Raw genomic sequence first — 21,268 nt, forward strand, 5'->3', positions numbered from 1 at the left:
AAGTGTGGATTGTAAGCATAAAATTGAGATATCTATGCATATGTTACCTTTGTGCATGGTAAGCAAATGTTCAGGTCAGACGTATAGATACATTTGCCGTTTTGCATGTACTTTTATACAAATAAAAAAAGAGGGCATTTCGAAGGCTCGCAGGATAAGGATTGGAAGTACATGCACAAGTATTTTGTAATTAGTGTATGTGCAGCTTACACACACACTTTTACATCTGATATTTGAGTCACAGAAATGAAACTGCACCTACCATTTGTCTGCTTTGATATTTATTTTATTTCAAGTAAGAAAATGAACTGAAATAAAAGCAAATGAAATAAGATTTGTTTCGTGCATATCCCTACTTAGGGGACAGCTTTCTGTTATTATTTGTGATAATTGTGGGTGGATCCTTGGGCCGGTGGCAGATGACCACGCCCACGGGGGAAGATCCCGAGAGGGGCCACCGGTCAGGCTCAGAGTTGGGAGACAGACACACACTAGATCTTTTATTAATCTGTATAGTGAACCACCAGAGGTGGCAGTAGTGAGCTGGAAGAGCCCAGCTGGGCTGTAATTCCTCAGGCACTGGAAGAGCGATCCCAGGATGGCTGAGCTGTAGAGAAACTGAATATAGTGAGTAGGCAGAGTATGCAGAGTTCAGGAACAGAACCTTGATGGTAACACTCACACAATAGTCTCTGGAAGCAGCCCAGGGGCTGGAATGAAGTAGGCCCTCAAGGAGCGAATACCTGGTTCCAGGGAATGCTCTGAGAGAGAGATGGTAACTCACTGGTGTTGTAGGCAGCGGTGACTTTCTGGCAGAAGTTGTATTCGGTTGCAGGTCCGGGAACGTGGACCCTCGAGTAGCAAGTACCGGTTCCAGACTGTGACCTGAAAAGCAAGAGAGAGAGCGAGGCTCCCGAGAAGCGGGTACCCCTGGTAAAGTCCGAGGAGGCAGAATAGCAAGGTATGTGGAGAGCAAATCCCATCTGCAGCGATACCTGGAGGAAGCTAGGAAAACCTTAACCTTTGCTAACTCGAATAGCTAGCAAAACGACAGACCTTAAGTATCCGGTGAGGATGACGTCATCTCAGGGGGACGCCCCTGAGGTTCGCGCCACAGCTGGTACTTGAGTCGGGGCCGCGCCGCGGGTGCGCCCTTAGGCTTCAGGAGAACATGGTGGAAGGCAGCCTCTAGCCGGTCCGGGGACACCGAGGGAGAACGGCAAGATGACGCCGTGGCAGCCAAACTTCCATCAACCAAAGAGGGAGTCGCAAAAGAGGTAAGGTGGGCAGAGTGGAGACGTTGGGCAGCGACAGTCGCAACAGTACCCGCCTTCAAAGTGCGATCTCCTCTTCGGGTGCCAGGCTTGGGTTTGGAATGATGTGCGATGTGGAACTGACGAAGCATCTCTTTGTCAAGGATATTTGTCTGAGGCTCCCAAGAGTTTTCTTCAGGGCCGAAACCTTCCCAGGAGAGAAGATATTCAAAAGTATTGCCTCTTTTTCGAACATCCAGAATCTCTTCGACTTTGAACTCTTAAGTCGTCTTCTGCATTGATGACAGGTGGGTCCTGAGATTTGGAAGAAAATTCGCTGAGTATGAGCGGTTTCAGAAGTGAAATGTGGAAAGCATTATGGATGTTGAGACCAGGTGGTAGCTTCAGACGGTAGGTGACTTTACCAATACGTTGAAGGACTGGGAATGGCCCCACATAGCGAGGAGCAAACTGAGAGGAGGGTAGTTTAAGTCTGAGGTGCTTGGTTGACAACCAGACCTTGTCTCCTGGCTTGAAGACTGGAGCTTGCGAATGGTGCGCATCGTAGTACTTCTTAGCACGGTCACTCGCTTTGATTAGCATGTCCTTTGTCTGAACCCACAGATTATGGATATCATCAGCAGTGGATTGAGCTGCTGGGGATGTCACTGAGAGCTTCAGTGGAAGTGGCGGTGTTGGGGAACGTCCAAAAACCATTTCAAAAGGTGACAATCCAGTAGATGTTGCTGAATGAGAGTTCAGCCCATGGAAGCAATTTGGCCCAGTTATTCTGTCGGGACGTGACATAAGCTCGAATAAACTGCTTCATTGTTCGATTCATCTGTTCTGTCTGGCCATTCAACTGTGGATGATAGGCTGAGGTGTAGTCTAGAGAGATGTCGAACAACTTGCACAAAGCCCTCCAGAATCGTGCCGTGAATTGGGACCCACGGTCGGATACGATTTGAGAAGGTAGTCTGTGGAGGCGGAATATGTGCATTATGAAGAGCTTTGCAAGCTCCAAGGCTGAAGGTATGCCAGGGAGCACCACGAAGTGTGCCATCTTGCTAAATCGATCCACTGTCACCCAGATGGTGTTCATTCCTCCGGAAGTGGGTAAATCGACTACAAAGTCAGTAGCGATGTGCGACCAGGGCCGTTCCAGAACTGGCAGTGGTTGCTTCTGACCCCAAGGTTGTCCAGAAGCAGGTTTGTTCTTGGCACAATTGGTGCAGGATGCCACGTAGGAATAGGTATCCTTTTTGATAGTAGGCCACCAATACAGCTTCTGTATCTTTAGCAGGGTACGGGATTGGCCAGGATGGCCAGCCAGCTTGGAATCGTGTGCCCAAAAGAGCACTTTCTTCCTGATTCTTTTAGGAACAATTGTTTTACCAGTGGCTACAGACTGGGTGGATGCCAAGAGGATCTTCTTCAGGTCAATTATGTGCTGTGGCTCATCAGGCACATCTTCCAAATGAAAAGAGGTGTGTCAGAGCGTCTGCTCTGGTATTTCTATCTCCAGGGCAGAACTTCAGCACAAAGTCGAAACGATTAAAAAAATACGGACCATCTGGCCTGTCTGTAATTCAGACGTTGTACGTGGCGGAGATACTCTAGATTTTTATGATCCGTGAATACGGTTATTTGATGTTGAGCACCTTCTAGCCAAGGTTGCCATTCCTCGAATGCAAGCTTTATTGCCAAGAGCTCTTTATTGCCGATCCCATAGTTTTTCTCGGCTGGAGAAAATCTTCGTGAGAAGAAGGAACAGGGACATAGGGCTTTCGTGGCTCCTGTTTGGCTCAACACAGCCCCTACACCCACATCCCGCTGCCCAGTCTGCCCTCCCCTCCCCTCCCTTACCCCATCCCCTTTTTCATGTGTCCCCCTATATTCCTTCCCACTCCCCTTCGAAAATCAGGGAGGCAAGATCACGTTCTACCACCTAGGACAGAGGAAAGCCAAGCCCCTCCCCCTCCCCTCCCCCACCCAGCCCCCTACCTCCAAGTATTAAACCAGACAACAAGAATAAAGAACTCGTTTGCATAACAAACTGCAATATACATCTCAGTGAATAACAGGGAATTTCAAAACATTTGTAATTGATAATTAAAGCATAAACAAAAGCCGATTACCGCATTTAAAGGAAAATGCATGGAAATATGAACAATTCTCCGGCATTATATGGGATCCATCAGTGCCATAAGAATATATTAACTAATATGGTTTTCCCCCCATAGAATACAACAAAAAAACATTCAAGCAGAGGCCCTGGAGCGAGGACCCACGTACGAGGAGAATACAAAATAATAAACTAATAACTGTGAAATGAACAGGGATATTTAGCCTCGAACAAGCAGTAAAATACATAAAAAAAAATTAGAAAATTGAGTGCCATAAATGTTTATTGTCCATAGAGAATCCCCGAACTATCCTGGATTCACAGCACAATTTCCATTTTCATGGTCCTTTAAGAGAGGCTGTCCGACCAGTGGCAGTCGATAGAAAAAACATTCCTTGCCCTCTCCGGAGGGCTAGTTAAAGATGATGTTCATCGTCTGCCAAATTATGAGATTTCATGAAGGGATCCCCCAGCTTATGTCCACCGCCCAGTGCGGGGAAGCCAGCTGGATCCATGTCCCATGAAGAATCCCCCAGTCCAAATGCGGGGGGAAAGGCAAAACCCAGAAGAAAAGAATGAGAGAGAAAAAAAAACCTCTCCCTGGGCGCTTCATAAAGGAAATATTGGTCAAAGTATTAGCACGATATCGAAAGATATATAACCGTGCAGCGTTCCGTGAGATGAAATAAACCGCAGTCCATGCGTTCACAAACTTACATGCAAGGCCATGTCCGTACTCTTCTACTCCACTCTATCTCTCCCCCGCAGAGACATTAATTAGCATTCATTTCGGGTTCTCCGATGCCTGGACTCTGTATTCGGCAACAAAGGTGCGTGCTGCAACTGGGGTTTCCAACCACTTAACCCCCCCCGGGGGTGACCACTATCAAGCGGGCCGGGTAGAGAATAGTAGCCTGGAGACCCAGATTAATTAATTGAGAACAATAAGGCGCCATTGCGCGACGTTGGGTGGAGCCAGCCACCGAAAAGTCCTGAAAAAGTAAGATTTTCTGACCTTCGTAGCTCAGAGATCTGCCGCCTCGCAAAGCTCGGAGTATGTCAATCTTGTGCGAGTAGTTGAGTAGTTTCGCGATGACCGGTCGAGGACGCGTGGCAGTAGCCTGCTTAGGGCCCAGCCGATGGGATCTCTCCACACGCAGAGGGCCGTTTGTATTTAGCAGTTGCAGCTGGTCCTGCAGCCATTTCTCAAGAAATGCTGACAATTCTTGTTCGCGCAACGCCTCCGGTAAACCTATGGGAGCCTGTGCCTAGGTCTTGAGGGGCCTGGAGCATGTTGGTCCTCTGGTGGAGTATGTGGTTGGACAGCCAGAGGTTCAGTTTGCATTTGAACAAAGGCGTGAATCCCCTTGAAAAACTCCACCCATGATATGGATGCTGGATCAAAGCCGAGAGGCGCTGGTTCCTTGGGGGACCCCGTCTGTGGAGGGGTCCCCCTGGCTAGGTCCGGGGTGCCCCCTGAGGAGCTGGAACTCAGCCCTGGGTGGGACTGGCCCTGAGCTGGATCTCCCAGGGCCTCCTCGCACTGCATGCACAGGGCATCGGCCTCCTCGCTTTGTGCGGCTCTGATGTGGTATGCCGGGCAGAGGCCTTGCGCTTTAATTTCTGTTCCTGGGGGTGCCATGGTTGTCAGCGCGTAAATCTTATGCGCTCCGGTGCGCTTAGATTGAGCGTGTAAGTTGTGCACGCGGCTGTGCCATAGATATGCGCTTGGCTATGTGCGTGAAAGTTATGCGCGCAAGGATTTATGAGCCCGTAAGTCTATGCGCACAAGTGCTTTGGGCGCCCGGCTCAGAGATGTGCGCTCGGAGGCGAATGGCGTGGCGAGTAGGCCAAGATGGCGACGGCGAGCACACGGGCAATATGGCGACCCCCTCGGAGAGTCTCCACGTGGGCAGACTCTTGGAATAGCCGGGGCCTGGCCCTGCTAGGGCAGATCAACCCGGTGGCACTGGTCCCGGTCGGTGATCTGTGCTCGTCCTCGACCCTCAGAGACCGGATTCGAGTAGAAGATTTCTACCTTACCTTGTCTTCGGCGCTTCCCGGTTTCGTCCCGGGCGGTCTCCGACTACGGAGGGAGAGGGCAAATACCTTCACCGCCGTGCTTGAGGATGCACCCGCTGCCTCTCAGCCGCGCCCGAAGGATCGGGGGCTAGGTCCTCGCTGCGATTCGGCCGCCGGACCGAGGTACCACGGAAATCACCTCGGGAATCTCAACTGGGGGAGGGACCCGAGGGTATCACCGCAGGAGAGCGGGGCTCGTCTTCAGGTAGGTTTTATTCTTTCAATTTTGGGTTTTCTTCTTTAAATTTGATCTAACGCTTGAGAGTGTGCAGATAGTCCCTAACTGCTATGGAGACGGAAAATACTGAAGAGCTGCACTTCCTGCAGGGGTATATGTACTAGGGGCTGACGTCAGATTGAAATCTGATCCATCTCCAACTGCTAGCAGGAATACACTATACCCATTGGTCCTGAGTCCATCTGCTACACGCTAGGAAAATCTGTTTTATATGAGAGAGAGAGAGAGAGTGTGAGTCTGGGGATGGCACCATAATAAGCAGCTATTTGTTACTATAGGAGGCCCACCTAGTAACTTGAGGTGAGGTTTAGGTAGTAGTGTAGGGGTTGGGGCCACTTTTACATGCAGAGCAAGATGTACGAATAGAACAGTACACGCTTGTGAAGATGTGATGTCCTTCGGAGTGAGGAAACTCACACAATGATGAGATCTGTACAATGGTCTCTCAACCTAGCTTGATGTTACCCAGGTAGAGAATACATCAAGCTAGGTTGATAACAGGAGCCCATGAGCATTGGCCATCTGTCAGTTAGGAGTGCTCAGCAATTAATGCCTGCTCTGGGCAAAAATGTGTGTCCTAGATGCACTTTTTTTTTTTTTTGCATTCGGAGTGAATGGCTAATAGCCTCATTCACAAGCATTTGCATGTGATGAACGCTATTAGTTTCACTTCACGTTGTGGAGGCACCTATACGACCCGCGTCCAACTGCGGGTTATACAGTGCGCCTCAGAGAGCACTGAAAACACTCTTCCCTGTACGTACAACGATCAGTCCAGACTGTGGGTTATGCTCCCAGTCCAGCAGGTGGAGTCAGAAGCAAAAATTCGAAGGAGTTCTATATGATGTGACCCCCTATGCCTCAATCCCCAGTATCTTCTGACTCCAGCAGGTGTGAGCAGGGGACTGTTCAGTCCCCAGCACAGCTTCTTTAGGTCTTTTCCTATTCTTTTGAGGGATCAAGAAATAAAAAAAAAAAAAAAAGAAGGAAAGGGCTTCATAGTTTTAATATTTTATTTGGCTATAGCCTTTATTTCAGACTTTTGTCTGCTACTATTTGACAGGACCTTGTTGTCTTACTGTTTCTGACCACTTTACCGCTCTTATTCTCTCTTGGAGTAGATGCTCTGGTCCTCCCGTGGCCCAGGCAGATTCTTCTGTATGTCTTTCCCCTGTGGCCCCTAGTGGGATGGGTGCTTCGTCGCATAGAAGTTCACCCAGGACCGGTAATTCTGGTAGCCCCGGAATGGCCAAGGAGACCATGGTTCGCGGACCTACTTCTTCTAGTTCGCGAAGGGCCGATTCGTCTCAGTCATCTTCCTCGTCTTCTCAAACAGGGTCCCATATTTTTAGAAGAGGCAGATCGCTTCTGTCTTGCGGCCTGGCTTTTGAGAGGCGCAAGTTGAGACGTCAAGGATATCCGGAGGCAGTTATTTCCACTCTATTGCGGTCTAGAAAGACTTCCACCTCGGTCACTTATATCAGAGTTTGGAAAGTTTTTGAGGATTGGTGTGTTGGTCATGACATTGTACCGGCTAATGCCTCGGTAGTTCAAGTCTTAGCTTTCCTTCAAGCTGGCCTTGACATGGGTCTTGCATATAACTCCCTTAGGGTACAGGTAGCAGCGTTGGGAGCTTTGTTGCAGACGGGAATGCTTTCTCCACTCTCCTCTCATCCAGATATACTCCGTTTTCTCAGGGGTGTACGGCAATTGAATCCTCCTTCCAGATCGCCATGTCCCTCTTGGAGTCTCAATTTGGTTCTCGAGGCTCTTGTAGGACCTCCGTTTGAGCCTTTACGCGCGGCCATCATCAAAGACCTCACCCTAAAGTCTGTCTTTCAGGTAGCCATAAGTTCAGCTCGTCGTATTTCGGAACTCCAAGCTTTGTCTTGCCGAGAACCTTACCTCCGTATTTCAGAGGACGGTATTTCCCTAAGGACTGTTCCCTCTTTTCTTCCAAAGGTGGTTTCTTCTTTCCACTTGAATCAGTCGGTAGAACTCCCTTCTTTCTCCGTGTCGGATTCCAGACAGCTACGTAGTCTGGATGTTAAAAGATGTCTCATGCAGTACTTGGAATCCACCAATGATCATCTTTTTGTTCTATGGTCAGGCCCCAGGAGAGGTCAGATGGCTTCTAAGACAACCATTGCTCGATGGTTGAAGGGTGCGATTGCTGCTGCATATATAGGGAAAGGGCGCCAACCACCTCTGGGTGTTAAGGCACATTCCCTTTGGGCGCAGGCTGCGTCCTGGGCAGAAAGTTCTTTGGTGTCTGCTCAAGAAATTTGTAGAGCGGCCACCTGGAAATCTCTACATACTTTCTCTAGACACTATCGTTTAGATGTTCGGGCTCCGGGTTTCGGTTCCTTTGGAGATAGTGTCTTGAGAGCAGGGCTGGTATCGGCCCACCCGGAGTAGGGAAGCTTTGGTACATCTCACAGTCTGGACTGATCCTTGTACGTACAGGGAAAAGAAAATTATTCCTTACCTGCTAATTTTCGTTCCTGTAGTACTAAGGATCAGTCCAGACGCCCTCCCTAGTATTTAAGGGTTGTATTTGGGATAAGCCTCTGCTCTTCACTCCTATTCTTTCTGCTTCTTCTTCTTCTAAGCTCATCCTGGGGTTTCAGGACTCTCTGTTTTACACAGTTCGGTTTGACAAGTTCCTTTTGTAGGTTGTTTGTTATTAGTTTAATCTTCGTTCATTATTGTTGAACAAGTGTTATTCTTGATCCCTCCGTCTCTTCTCTTTGGCTTTTTAAGTTTAGTTACTGAGGATTGAGGCATAGGGGGTCACGTCATATAGAACCCCCTCGAATTTTTGCTTCTGACTCCACCTGCTGGACTGGGAGCATAACCCACAGTCTGGACTGATCCTTAGTACTACAGGAACGAAAATTAGCAGGTAAGGAATAATTTTCTTATTCTCCCTTAAAATCAAATCTACCCAGCCACACCCTAACTACAGCTAACCCCCTCCTTGTGGACTACTCACAGGCTGCCTTTAGGGGAGGGCTTGTGCAGGAATGCTGTCTCCACCTAAAATGATATAAAGCCTTAGGGCTAAGAGCTAGGGGCCCTGCCACCCTCAGGTCATGGCTCAGATTTTATATTTGATCTTAGCCAAAAAGACTCAGTTTCTACATATTTTACAAAGTAGGTCGCTGTTTTAAAATTGGTTCTGCATTCCTTACTTTCCAGTCACATTAAACTTAACGTTCTTTCCCCCATACATGTGACTCCCATGCCCAAAGGTCCAGTACAAGCCTTAGGAAGAGAAAAGATTTAATTCTATTCAATTCTTCTTCAAAAAAGGTAAAATCCGAGACTACTAGGCAACTGAATGCGGATAAACAATCTACACAAACCATAGTACAACCTAGCCTTAGCATGCCACTCGGCTGCTTTTACGTAATGCGTAGGTCGGCTGGCAGTGTCCCCCGTCACGTGATTTCACCTCCTGGATGGCTTCAGGAAATACGTTCTAGAATCCGGTGCATTTTTTTCTGCTTCCCTCTACCTCCACTTTGTGTTTGCTCCCTTGTTGGAAACTGAATCCTTAGTAAACAAACACAAGACAAAAGTAACAGCGAAGGGCGCGAGGACCGGAAGCGGAAGTGGTTGTAGCTTTAGCGGAAGCCGGTGGTGGATTGGGGATGCGGAGGTGGCTGCTGCAGGCCGGTAGCAAGGAGTGAAGGAGTCCACCTGAGGTTGCCCCTTTGGGGCGGTGGCTTCAATAAGCGTAGCGGAGGGAGCGCGGCGCTTCGCCAGCTGGACCGTACCGGGTGAGTGAGAACCGGACTCGGGACCGGGTTCCCGTCTCCACGCCCCCGGCCCGGTCACTCACCGGAAGCCCGGAAATATGAGCAGGAATTGGCCTCGTGAAGGAACAATGACAATAAGCAGGTCTGGGCTTCGAGTTGCCTGCCGCTCGCGCTGCCAAAGAGAACTTGGAGGTTTAGAAAGCGTCACTGGGCGCTCGGGAAGGTGTGGGGACTTTCCTAACCTTGGGAAGTGTAGGAAGGCTTGTAGATGTGTCACGGACTCGAGTTAGTGGAAAGCAGTTCGGTTTATCTTTAGGCTGTGCTGACCTTAGTTTAAAACTTTCAGCCCGTTGCATGTTTGAAAGATAGATTCAATTTCTCAGAGCAAAGCAAGACTGTAAAATGCTTTTTGCTAGGGAGCCAAGCTAGGCTTAGCAGTCAATGAACTGTTAAGGAAAGTGAAAGTAAGAAAGGGCAGCAATGAAGCAGTTTAGGGGGTTGTTTTTGTTATGTTTTTAAATACATTATCAGCCTTGTAACCTATTCTTTGCGGCATAGGGTCGTGGAAAGAGCTGGAAAATTGTTTATAGAATAATTATATTTATTCAAACATAACTGCACAAGTTTAAGCTGGCACTGGAGTGTTAATATGGTAACACAAACTTGAAGGAGCTTTAACTATTCTGAGAGCACTTATCTGAGAAAAAAAAAGAGCCAATGTTAAACAAATCTTTCATAGCGGAATCGTTAGATTTTGTCAGTTCTTAGGGTGAGCTTTGTATCTGGGATTCACTTAAGAGTCAAAATAAATAGTTATGATATTTGTGAATGCAAAATGCATTACACTGGATTTTATGAGAATCATATAGGGAGTCAGTCTAAATAGGGGAGTCTTTTTGAGTGTTTAAAATTATGTTGAAAGCAGACAATAGCAAACACACAACTGTGTGTTATTTTCATTTGCTGTGGTTTTGTGTGATAATGAGTAAGTATTGACTTTCAGCTAATCATGTTGCATCAATCAAACATTACAATTTTGTACTCCCTTTTACGCTGTACTTTGTGTAGAAAGAATATGTCATGAACAACTGTTATAAACTGTGCACCATGTTGCAGTGTGCACTATAAAAACCCCAAACATGCAAAAAACAACAACAACCCAAAATGAAACAAACTGGGATTTTGAGAAGTTGAATGACTTGATACATGGACACCTTTCTTAGACATAGTCCAACCCAAAGTGGGTCACAAAACATGGAAGTAATACATCATAAGAATAACACATCAAATGGTGGTGTTAATCATTTTCTTAACAGGCTGGTGCCTGCATCACTGTAAAAAGCACCATAATCACAAACTTCATCCTTGTCATACTTATCTGAATTTATTTCCTCTCCTCAGATGCAGTACTCTAGCTTAGGACACCATAAAAATGTCAAAATAAGTAGCTGTGAATTGGAAAAAATGATTTTGAGGCGTTCTCAGTTTGATAAATATTATGAAAAAAAAATGGTCAGCTCCTTTGATCAGATTATGGAATCCTGGGTTAATCATTTTGTTTGTGTCCCAGAGGAGACAGTGTTTGTAAATGCTACAGTACCTTTTATCTTTTTTGGAGGCTGTTGCTTTTGGTTCTAGGCAGCACAAGTGCATACCACCTGTTACTATGTACTAATCTGAGGCAAATGCAGATTAGAAGACACATTGTGACAGTTACTCTTGCATTGGAAGCTCTTAAATAAAATAAGTAACATTATCAAGATCTTCATTATAACAACGCTTCTCAGCTTTTTTGCAATGCATATGGTAACATATTTGTAACTTTAATTTTCATAGGACTCCTAAGAGTGCCTACACATCTTTGCTGTGAAACTATGCATATAATATTGTTTTTAACTGAAAGCTAATATGAATTTAAGGTTCTGTAGGTAGAGAGTGCATCAAACTAGGGCGAGAGTACATTGTAGAAATCTCATCTTTGTGTATCTTTCTTCATTCCATATTGCATCAAGTCTTCACTGATGTGTCCTGTGCTGTTGATATGTCTGACTGTGCATGTAAAACCGTCCCCCAAACCCTGGACCACCACCAAAACCTCATCCCGAGTTACTAGATGGACCCTCCTATAGTGGTATAAATAGATTAAAAATGAGAGCCTTCTAAAGAGTCTCTCTGTCTCTCTCCCAAAACATGGAAATGCCTCTCTGGGCACTTCTCAGCTTGTGAAGTGGAAATATCGCGGGTGTAATAAATTTAACATGCGTTGTGGTAAATACCTATGCAAAGCGCTAAAAATAGCGTGTGTTGTGGAAACTCAAAAATTACCCTAACCACGCCCCTTTTTCTTTTTGCAGGCTCTATTCATGCGAAAATTATAGCAAAATGATGAATCTAGGCCTAACAGCCCGATCCAGTAAAGTCCGTGGGAGAGCGGACTAACGCCCGCTCTCCCGGCGCGCGCACCGGCCCCTCGCCGGTGCGAGCGATCCAGTATTTAAATTAGGCGACGCGGTGCAAACGAGGAAAAGGAGGCGCTAGGGACACTAGCGCGTCCCTAGCGCCTCCTTTTGGCCTGGAGCGGCGGCTGTCAGCGGGTTTGACAGCCGACGCTCAATTTTGCCGGCGTCGGTTCTCGAGCCCGCTGACAGCCACGGGCTCGGAAACCGGACGCCGGCAAAATTGAGCGTCCGGTTTTCGGCCCGCCAGCCGCGGGCTGAATTCAAATTTTTATTTTTATTTTTTTTTACTTTTTTTTACTTTTGGGGACCTCCGACTTAATATCGCTATGATATTAAGTCGGAGGGTGCACAGAAAAGCAGTTTTTACTGCTTTTCTGTGCACTTCCCTGGCGCCGGAAGAAATTAGCGCCAACCTTTGGGCGGCGCTAATTTCTTAGAGTAAAATGTGCGGCTTGGCTGCACATTTTACTTACTGGATCGCTCGGGAATACCTAATAGGGCCATCATCATGCATTTGCATGTTGAGGGCGCTATTAGGTGCCGCGGGTGGGCCGCGTGTTTTCCTCCCCTTACTGAATAAGGGGTAAGGGAAAACACGCGTCCAGAGCAGGGTGACAGTGCGCTCCGACGGAGCACACTTTACTGGATCGACCTGTAAGTTAGTTAGCCAGAGGTAATACTTTTTCTTTTAAATTATTTTACACTTTTTCCTGTGCGTGTTGGGGAAGGACCCCCTTCTGTCTTCATGGGAACTCTCCTTGTGTCTCTTTAAAAAAAATAAAAAAAAAAAAATGACAGATTGCTAGGCATGCTAACAATTTTACACTGGTCAGGATATTATGCAATGTAACTACTGTATATGTGTAAATGCTACAGAAAGTGCAGAAGTACCTCATTCTGAGCTCGTTTTACAATGGGCAAAAAACATATGTAAATAAGTAACAGTAGCTTTTGGCCACATACTATTCATTAGGCAGTATTTTTAGAAGAGATTTTTTTTCTTTCTTGTCAGGCCATTTGTTCCTTGATAGAGGGTTTGACCACAAAGAGTCGCCAAGATAGCTGGGCCAGGTAGAAAACGTCGAACCCCTGACCCAGACTCCATTACCGACCCCGGTGGGCCGTTTGTGTCAACCAAGCAGCTAAAAATGTCCAATAGTGCAGATGCCACCGGCCAAAGGAGAGCTGCTCGGGGACTGGAGGATGCAACAAACAAGAAGAAGCAGAAGGACCAAGCAAATCAGGAAAGCAAAGAAGCCAAGAGAGCTGCCAGCAGCAGTTCTACAAAAGGTAGGAATTTGTGATTTTTTTTTTTCACATCTTGATCACCTTGAATGTACTGGAAACATGTAATTTATAACATTAAAAATCTAATTTCAAAAATAAGGGAGCATGGGCTCACATGGTTGAAGGTGTAGAAATGATTACGCAAGGCAACCGTATCTCATGTGATAATAGTTTTTACGCTCTGTAAATTAATGTACATGGGATGGAAACATTTTTAAAAAGCAAAGAAAGCAATAACTTGGATACCCGCCAAAGGTTTTTAGGAATCAGGGCAAAATAATAGCTTCTTTGTTACATGTTTTATATGCTCTTTTTGAGGGAGGGGGAGGAGGAGAAGGGGACTGTATCTTGTGTTATTCTTGCTTTAGATTTTCTTTATAATTTTGTCTATTTTTTTCATAATTTTTCTTACTGTGGCTTTTTTCTTGGTTTTTCTTTTCCTTTTTTTTTTTTTGGCCTTTTGTAGAGTTGGGGTTTTTTTTCTTTTAAAGTAATAATAAAAAAAAAAAACAAACAACAAACAAACCAAAAAAACCTTTCAGTTACACAAAAATATTCTCTCTCTCTTCTTCCTGAATCTCTCTGGAGGGTAAAGAATGGTTCGTCAGCAGTGGCTCAGGCTGGGCCAGTAGCAGACACCAATACCAATTTTTAGGGTCCCGGGCAACCTACCACTTGGGAATTTTCCATCTGCTTACATACGGATCGATACTGTAAAACCGCGGGAGAGTGGACGAACGCCCGCTCTCCCGGCGCACGCACCGGCCCTTCGCCGGTGCGAGCGATCCAGTATTCAAATGAGGTGACGCGGTGCAAACGGGGAAAAGGAGGCGCTAGGGACACTAGCGCGTCCCTAGCGCCTCCTTTTGGCCTAGAGCGGCGGCTGTCAGCAGGTTTGACAGCCGACGCTCAATTTTGCCGGCGTCGGTTCTCGAGCCCGCTGACAGCCACGGGCTCGGAAACCGGACGCCGGCAAAATTGAGCGTCCGGTTTTCGGCCCGCCAGCCGCGGGCTGAATTCAAATTTTTATTTTTTTATTTTTTTACTTTTTTTTTACTTTTGGGGACCTCCGACTTAATATCGCCATGATATTAAGTCGGAGGGTGCACAGAAAAGCAGTTTTACTGCTTTTCTGTGCACTTTCCTGGCGCCGGAAGAAATTAGCGCCGACCCAAAGGTCGGCGCTAATTTCTTAGAGTAAAATGTGCGGCTTGGCTGCACATTTTACTTACTGGATCCCGCGCGCATACCTAATAGGGCCATCAACATGCATTTGCATGTTGAGGGCGCTATTAGGTGCCGCGGGTGGGCCGCGTGTTTTCCTCCCCTTACTGAATAAGGGGTAAGGGAAAACACGCGTCCAGAGCAGGCTGACAGTGCGCTCCGACGGAGCACACTTTACTGTATCGACCTGATAATTGTGTACAAGAATAATCTACACTTAGAAGATAAGTGTTCTAAATAACAAAATTATAATCTACTTGCATCTGCCCTAGCTCAAGGAAATTTTCAGGGTTTCATTGTTTACTGATTGCATTGTATAGATGAGACCAAAGCTACAATACCTAAAATGACTAATTCAAAATATCCCTTTCACCATCGCAAGAAAGACCTTGAGCTTCTTGAGCTCAGATATGCACAGTCAGTTTTCTGGGGCAGGGACACAAATTACAAAATCTCGTGCTTGGAGGGATGGAATCTCATGCCTTAACATAGGAGTGAATTTTCAAAGGTAGCGCATATAGTAGCAATTTTCAGAAGTCCATTTGCACGCATAAACCTTTTGAAAATTCAGACCAATGGAGTGAATTTTCAAAGGAGTTAAGCAAGTAAAAATGTTTTCTACTACTACTAGTCCACAATGAGACACTAGAATTAAAATTCTATGATATCAAAACTAAATGTGAGGGAAGGAGAATAAATGAAGTACATAATATTCTCTGTCTGATATGCAGATCCCTGCAATTTACAGAATATGGTTTGCACACTTGTGCACTATTATTCATATACTTACACCCAGTTTATGCAAAATTCTTGTACACTATTACCCATTTGTACATAAACAAAATTCAGAGAGGAAAACTGTAGCATGAAGTTCAAGTTCCTCAGATGAAAAGGCAACATCCTAGTCACACAATATAGAGGTAATTTTCAAAAGGTTTTGTGCATGTAAATAGGTTTTTAAAATTGCTACATATTTGGTATAATGTTAGTAAAACAAGATAAATGTAAGAAACTGCAATCAGTGTCATCGGTGTGATTCATCTCTCTCCTTTAATCTCAGCCATCCCCAGTTCCTGTCCTTAGCTGATAATTTGTTCATTATTTACTACTTCATCTGCTAAGACTTGTCTCACCTCTGATTTTGTTCCATTTCTAGTACTCTGATTATTTATTGATCTTCCTAAATGTTCATCTCTGCTGTGCGTTTACTCACTTGACCCAGATCTGCATATTAGAGTGGCAAATGTGAGGAAGCACAACATAAATGGAGCTAGAGTTGTCAGATCACTTAATTGTATTATTTTTTTGTATGGGAATACTTAATACTATTTTAATGTTTGTTTTAATGGGGCCATTGTACATTTGAGAGTGTGCTTTTATGAATCATAACTTTTCACAGCTGTGCAATACTTGATCTTGGGGTCAAGAGGAGAAAAAGCTCTAATACCTAAGGTCTTCAGAAAGCTTTTTGCTGCTCAGTTAGTGGAACAACTCCTTTGGGAAATGGAGAACATAATTTCCACTGGCTCAACTGAGTTAAAGGCCAGTGGTTATTTCCTTGAGGATCTGAGGCAGTACTTAAGATCTCATCTCTGGGAATTTCACATCTTCAGCCATAGCAGAGCTGCTGCCCCAGCTGCACATGTTACCCAGGGAACAAGTGTGAAGTAACCCTGGAACATGACACTGTGCTGAAAGAGCCAACTATAGAGTAACTGAAGAACTTGGCTGTGCTGCTTGAGAATTCAGGTCCCAGAGGACAGCTCACAGGGATTAAACTGAAGAAACTACCCCAAATGCTTTGTTTACATTTTTTCGTCATTAAAATTAAGAACCTCTGGGATAACATTTTTTTTTTCATTCCTGATGAGCTGTTTCTGTTTGTTTGTTTGTTTGTTTTTTTTTAACTTGAAATTTTTATTGAAACCACCACAGTATAGAAACACAGTTTAACATGAAGATATCCAATGGATATCTTAAAACATAATACAACCCTAAAGAAAGGCCTATACAGGTGGTTACAAACATTTTAAACCCACCTTCCCCTCCCCCCCACATTCTGATAACCATTCAAAAGATGCAGTTATACAAAGCAAAAAGCAAAACAAGAAAAAAAATCAGCAATAATTAATATAAATAAATTCTAGTGATGTTTATTGTACAGAGTAAGGAAAGGTTTCCATATACTTAAATACTTTTGCAATAGTGCTTTACAGATAGCTGTTAACATCCCCATGCAGAATAAAATCCAGATGCGCTTCTGTAGATCCAGTAGAGATGGTATACCTGGTTTCTTTCAGGAGGCTGCAATATCACATCTAATAGCATTTACAATTTGGTCAATAGCTTAAGCTTATCTACTGGGATATCCGAAGGATAAAGAGATAGCAGTAGAATTATAGGGTCCAATGGTATAACAAGATCTACAATATCTACTACGTGTTGGAATATCTTAAGTACTTCATTCTAAAATAATTGAACTTTAGCACATAACCACTAACAACTTGATACAGAAAAGATCACGGGAGAATGGGTGCGCCATGTTGAGTGCCTGCTGGCTAGGTGCGCGAACCTATATTTAAATGAGGGGTCGCGCTAAACAGAGGCACTAGGGACGATTATGTGCCTCTAGCGCCTCCTTGACCCAGGAGAGGTGGCTCTGTCAGTGGGTTCAGTAAACAGACGCTCAATTTTACGAGCGCCGGTTTTCTGAACCTGCTGACTGCTTTTCTGTACGTTTTCCGGGCTGCTCATAAATTAACACCTGTCCTTGGGTAGGCATTAATTTATTAGCTGAAAATTTGCGGATTGACTGTACATTTTACTTACAGAATGCCGGGTGACTGACTGACTAGCCTCATCAATATGCATTTGAATGTGATAAGCACTATTAGTTTTCAGGGGGTTTGGCCGTGCATTTTCGAGGCACTAAACCCCTACGATATAAAGGGTAATAGACGCCCCTCGAATACACGCGGCCAAATGCGTGTTGAACAGTGTGCATGACCAAGCGACTTTACGGAATCGGCCTGTAAATATGGAAAAAGATTCCAATGTGGCCACAATGACACCAGGCTAAAATCTGTGGATTTTTTTTTTTTCAATTTATGAATTTCAAGTATAATTACAAGAATATTCCTGTTGTTCGCAATTTGCAGAACAAGTTTATTAAAATATTTGAAATCTCAACCAAACAAAAGTAATATTTGTTCTGACTTAAATATAAGGTAAATTTAAGAGACTCCTCTCTAGGAAAAATTGAGCAGATACAATTAGGCATATATCTAATAATACTCAGAGAAAGTGCTTAAGATTCCTCTATATTCCTACTTTAACCGGTTATCTATAAATCAAGGAGATTTCCAAGCTGGTCAGGTTCTAAAAAGGAGTAATATTTCTCCCCAAGTTTGACAATACACCTGTTTTAAGAGGAAAAAACCTCCCTTATCCACCACATCCTTTCTTAGTGCTAGAAATTCCCTCCTGCGTGATTGAGTTGTTCTAATTAAATCAGGGAACATCCACATTTTTTGCCCATAAAAGGTACTCTATCTGTTACGGAAGAACTGTTTCAATATATTGTCTTTATCAGTTGTAAAGGCAAATTGTATTAACAATGTGCCTTTATTTTTAATTTCTAATTCTTCTTGTGACTTCTGCAGTAGATCAGAGATATTTGTGTATTATCTATTTCCTCCTGTTGCTTTTTCCTTATCCCCACATAGAAAGCTGTAACTATCACCAGACAACACTTTTCAGGCACTTAGAGATCTTATGGAATTACATGGTGAAGTTAGATCGTTAGCAAAATTGACAGAGAAAGTTAGGGAAACTAACAATTCAGTAAAGGAAAATAATGGGAATCTAGAAGTTCAAAATAAAAAGATAAATGACATAGAAAATGGGTTGGTACCATTTGAAAAGGTACAAAGACAACAGATTAAAGTTGAGCCTGAAGTTCAGAAAAGGTTAGAGAATCTTGAAAATACTATTAGGTCCTTAAATATAAGGGTAACTAATTTCCCTATTATAAAACATCTAGGGCCAACTGAATTATTTAAATCATATGTTTTGCATGTTCTTAAAGTATCTGTGGAGTTTTTTCTAGCTTCAGATACCACCAGAAAAGTATTTTGTATCCATTCTCTACAATAAGAGTGGATATGAAGTGCTTTTGGCTTTCCAAATAAAACATTTATTCCAGGACATAACAAAAAGTTCTTCCCAATCTTTAATTTGCTTAGGCTTGAATGATAGTTCATAATTAATAAATCTTAGAGATAATCCCCTGTCGGCTTGGTGTTTTAGAACAAAATGCCTCAAAAGTAGACAGGCTACGGGACACTTCCATTTATATAACTTTATTCCTCAAAAAAAAATGACACATCTGCAGATAAAAATAGTGATTGTTCTTAGTGACACCTTATTTCCAGATGAGTGGTTTTTAATCTTGTATCTGAGAAATCACTGCTTGGATTTTTGAAGCCTATTTACTTTAGCAGGATATTTCCATCAGGTTGAACATTTATCATGTAACCCCCCTGTCTGATGTCCCATAACAGGACCCCAAAGGGCATCTTTAATCTAAGGGGCTTCTGATAACTGAACTTCCTTTTTGACATTAAGCCCCTCTGAGTCCAAGATTTCCTGTCATGGTAGAATTTCTCCAAGGCCCTGAGTGGCATTCAATTCATATTTTATCCATTATTGTCATGTTTTTTTTTTTGTATTCAGCATTAATAATCATGCTGGAAGTGGAAAGTGACTTCCAATTTAAATTTACTGATTAATGTTGGAAAATTGAAAATATTTTGCAAATCCTTGTTCGTGTACAGTCCATTTACACTGTTATAAAGTCTCAAATTAATTGGAAATTCCATTTAATTAGCTCTTGTCTTGAACTCAATTTATTCCCGATCCTTTAAATTGGTATAAATAGTTATAAAGCCTCCTGTCAGAAATTTAGACAGTAACTTTTAAATATGGGCGGGCACGTGTGCATGCATTTGCTGGCTCGCGCCCAGGGACATACACGCGTATATTCACACGTTATAAAATAGGATAACTGTGCGCATGTGTGCACGCAAATGCTTCTGCTGTGTAATTGGGGGGATTTTAGTAGATGTGCGCTGAGACTATTATCAGTTTTCCCAGTTCGTTCCCAGTTCGCCCAGCAAGGGTGAGCTTCCAAACCCCCATAGTTTAATAGCCTCCCTTTTCCTGTCTTAGCCCTGACCTTTAAAACCCTGCTGACATGACTAGATTTTTACATTTTATTGCTTACATGCCATCCATAGCAGAAGTAAATTTATGCAGCAGGGGCCCTGGCACAAGCCTGTGTGCGTAAATATTTACCCGCAGATTTGAAGTTTAAATCTTGGAATGCCCCGCCCACACCACACCCCCTCCCTTTTTTGGAACTTTTCATTTTTGTACATAGATACACGCGTACACAGACTGTTTGTTTTTAAAATCTGCTTGGCGCGAGCCAGTCTTACTAGTGTGCATATTTTCTGGTTTTGGCGTGCGCAGGGCTTCCAAAATTCGCCTTTTAGGGAACATAATATTAAAACTCAATTTAGTTGACACAGTCCCATTGTTCATACCTTTGTCCATTTTGTTGCAGAACAAACGTCTTACTTGTTATCCATTCTTCTTACTTTCCTTGTTTGGTACTTGGAGGATATCCACTCTGTCCTCACATCAGTATCATAAGAACATAAGAAATTGCCATGCTGGGTCAGACCAAGGGTCCATCAAGCCCAGCATCCTGTTTCCAACAGAGGCCAAACCAGGCCACAAGAACCTGGCAATTACCCAAACATTAAAGATCCCATGCTACTGATGCAATTAACAGCAGTGGCTATTCCTAAGTAAACTTGATTAATAGCAGTTAATGGACTTCTCCAAGAACTTATCCAAACCTTTTTTGAACCCAGCTACACTAACTGCACTAACCACATCCTCTGGCAACAAATTCCAGAGCTTTATTGTGCGTTGAGTGAAAAAGAATTTTCTCCGATTACTTAAATGTGCTACTTACTAACTTCATGGAATGCTCCCTAGTCCTCCTATTATTCGAAAGTGTAAATAACAGATTCACATCTACTCGTTCTAGACCTCTCATGCTTTTAAACACCTCTATCATATCCCCCCTCAGCCATCTCTTCTCCAAGTTGAACAGCCCTAAGCTCTTCAGCCTTTCCTCATAGGGGAGCTGTTCCATCCCCTTTATCATTTTGGTTGCCCTTCTCTGTACTTTCTCCATCGCAACTATATCTTTTTTGAGATGTTAACACTGGATGGTTGCCACTGGTCTTCACTAACATCCACTTCTCCTTCTCCCAGGAATGAATGGTAATTCATTCCCTGCAGGACTTCCAAGAGTCCACTGGATCTCTTTCAGTGAGAGACTTCAAACTCCTTTGAGTGTTAACACTGGAGAACTCAGGTAGAAAATGAAGAATAAACTTAGTTTGGAAACATGACCAAAAATGAGGAAGGGAAGGGTGGTAAAACTTCCTTCATCTCCAAATCAAATGGGATAACATAGAAGTGATGGCAGAAGAAGACCAAACGGTCCATCCAGTCTGCTCAGCAAGCTTTCACTCCCCCCCCCCCCCCAATACTTATCTGTTTCTTTTGTCCCTTGTAAATGACTTTGTGTTCTATTTCCCTTCTACCCCCACCATCGATGTAGTTAGCAGTGCTGGAGCTGCATCTAAGTGAAGTATCTAGCTAATTGTTTAGGGTTGGTAAAAGGCACCTTTTCTCTTGTTTCATACCATGTCCCCTTCCTAGAGGCCCAAGGGTCCTTTCCTAAAAATAAATATAAC

The 21,268-nt window shown here is 44.0% G+C and overlaps 1 protein-coding gene across 7 annotated transcripts in view; it reads left to right on the forward strand.

The window, feature by feature from the left end:
- Positions 1-9,177: 9,177 nt before the first annotated feature.
- The window catches only part of USP19 (ubiquitin specific peptidase 19), a 239,525-nt gene continuing 227,434 nt past the window's right edge, over positions 9,178-21,268 (forward strand). For 3 of the 7 annotated variants that reach the window (XM_029601228.1, XM_029601226.1, XM_029601229.1), the window contains exons 1-2: positions 9,179-9,483; positions 12,934-13,211. In XM_029601228.1, coding sequence (XP_029457088.1) covers positions 13,070-13,211 — 142 coding nt within the window. In that variant the 5' untranslated portion in view covers positions 9,179-9,483; positions 12,934-13,069. Of the gene's footprint in view, positions 9,484-12,933; positions 13,212-21,268 lie in introns of all 7 variants that reach the window. The other 4 variants (XM_029601231.1, XM_029601233.1, XM_029601227.1 and 1 more) reach the window with 3 other exon arrangements.

Source organism: Rhinatrema bivittatum, chromosome 4 (genome assembly GCF_901001135.1).
Source record: "Rhinatrema bivittatum chromosome 4, aRhiBiv1.1, whole genome shotgun sequence".
NCBI classification, from domain to species: Eukaryota; Metazoa; Chordata; class Amphibia; order Gymnophiona; family Rhinatrematidae; genus Rhinatrema; species Rhinatrema bivittatum.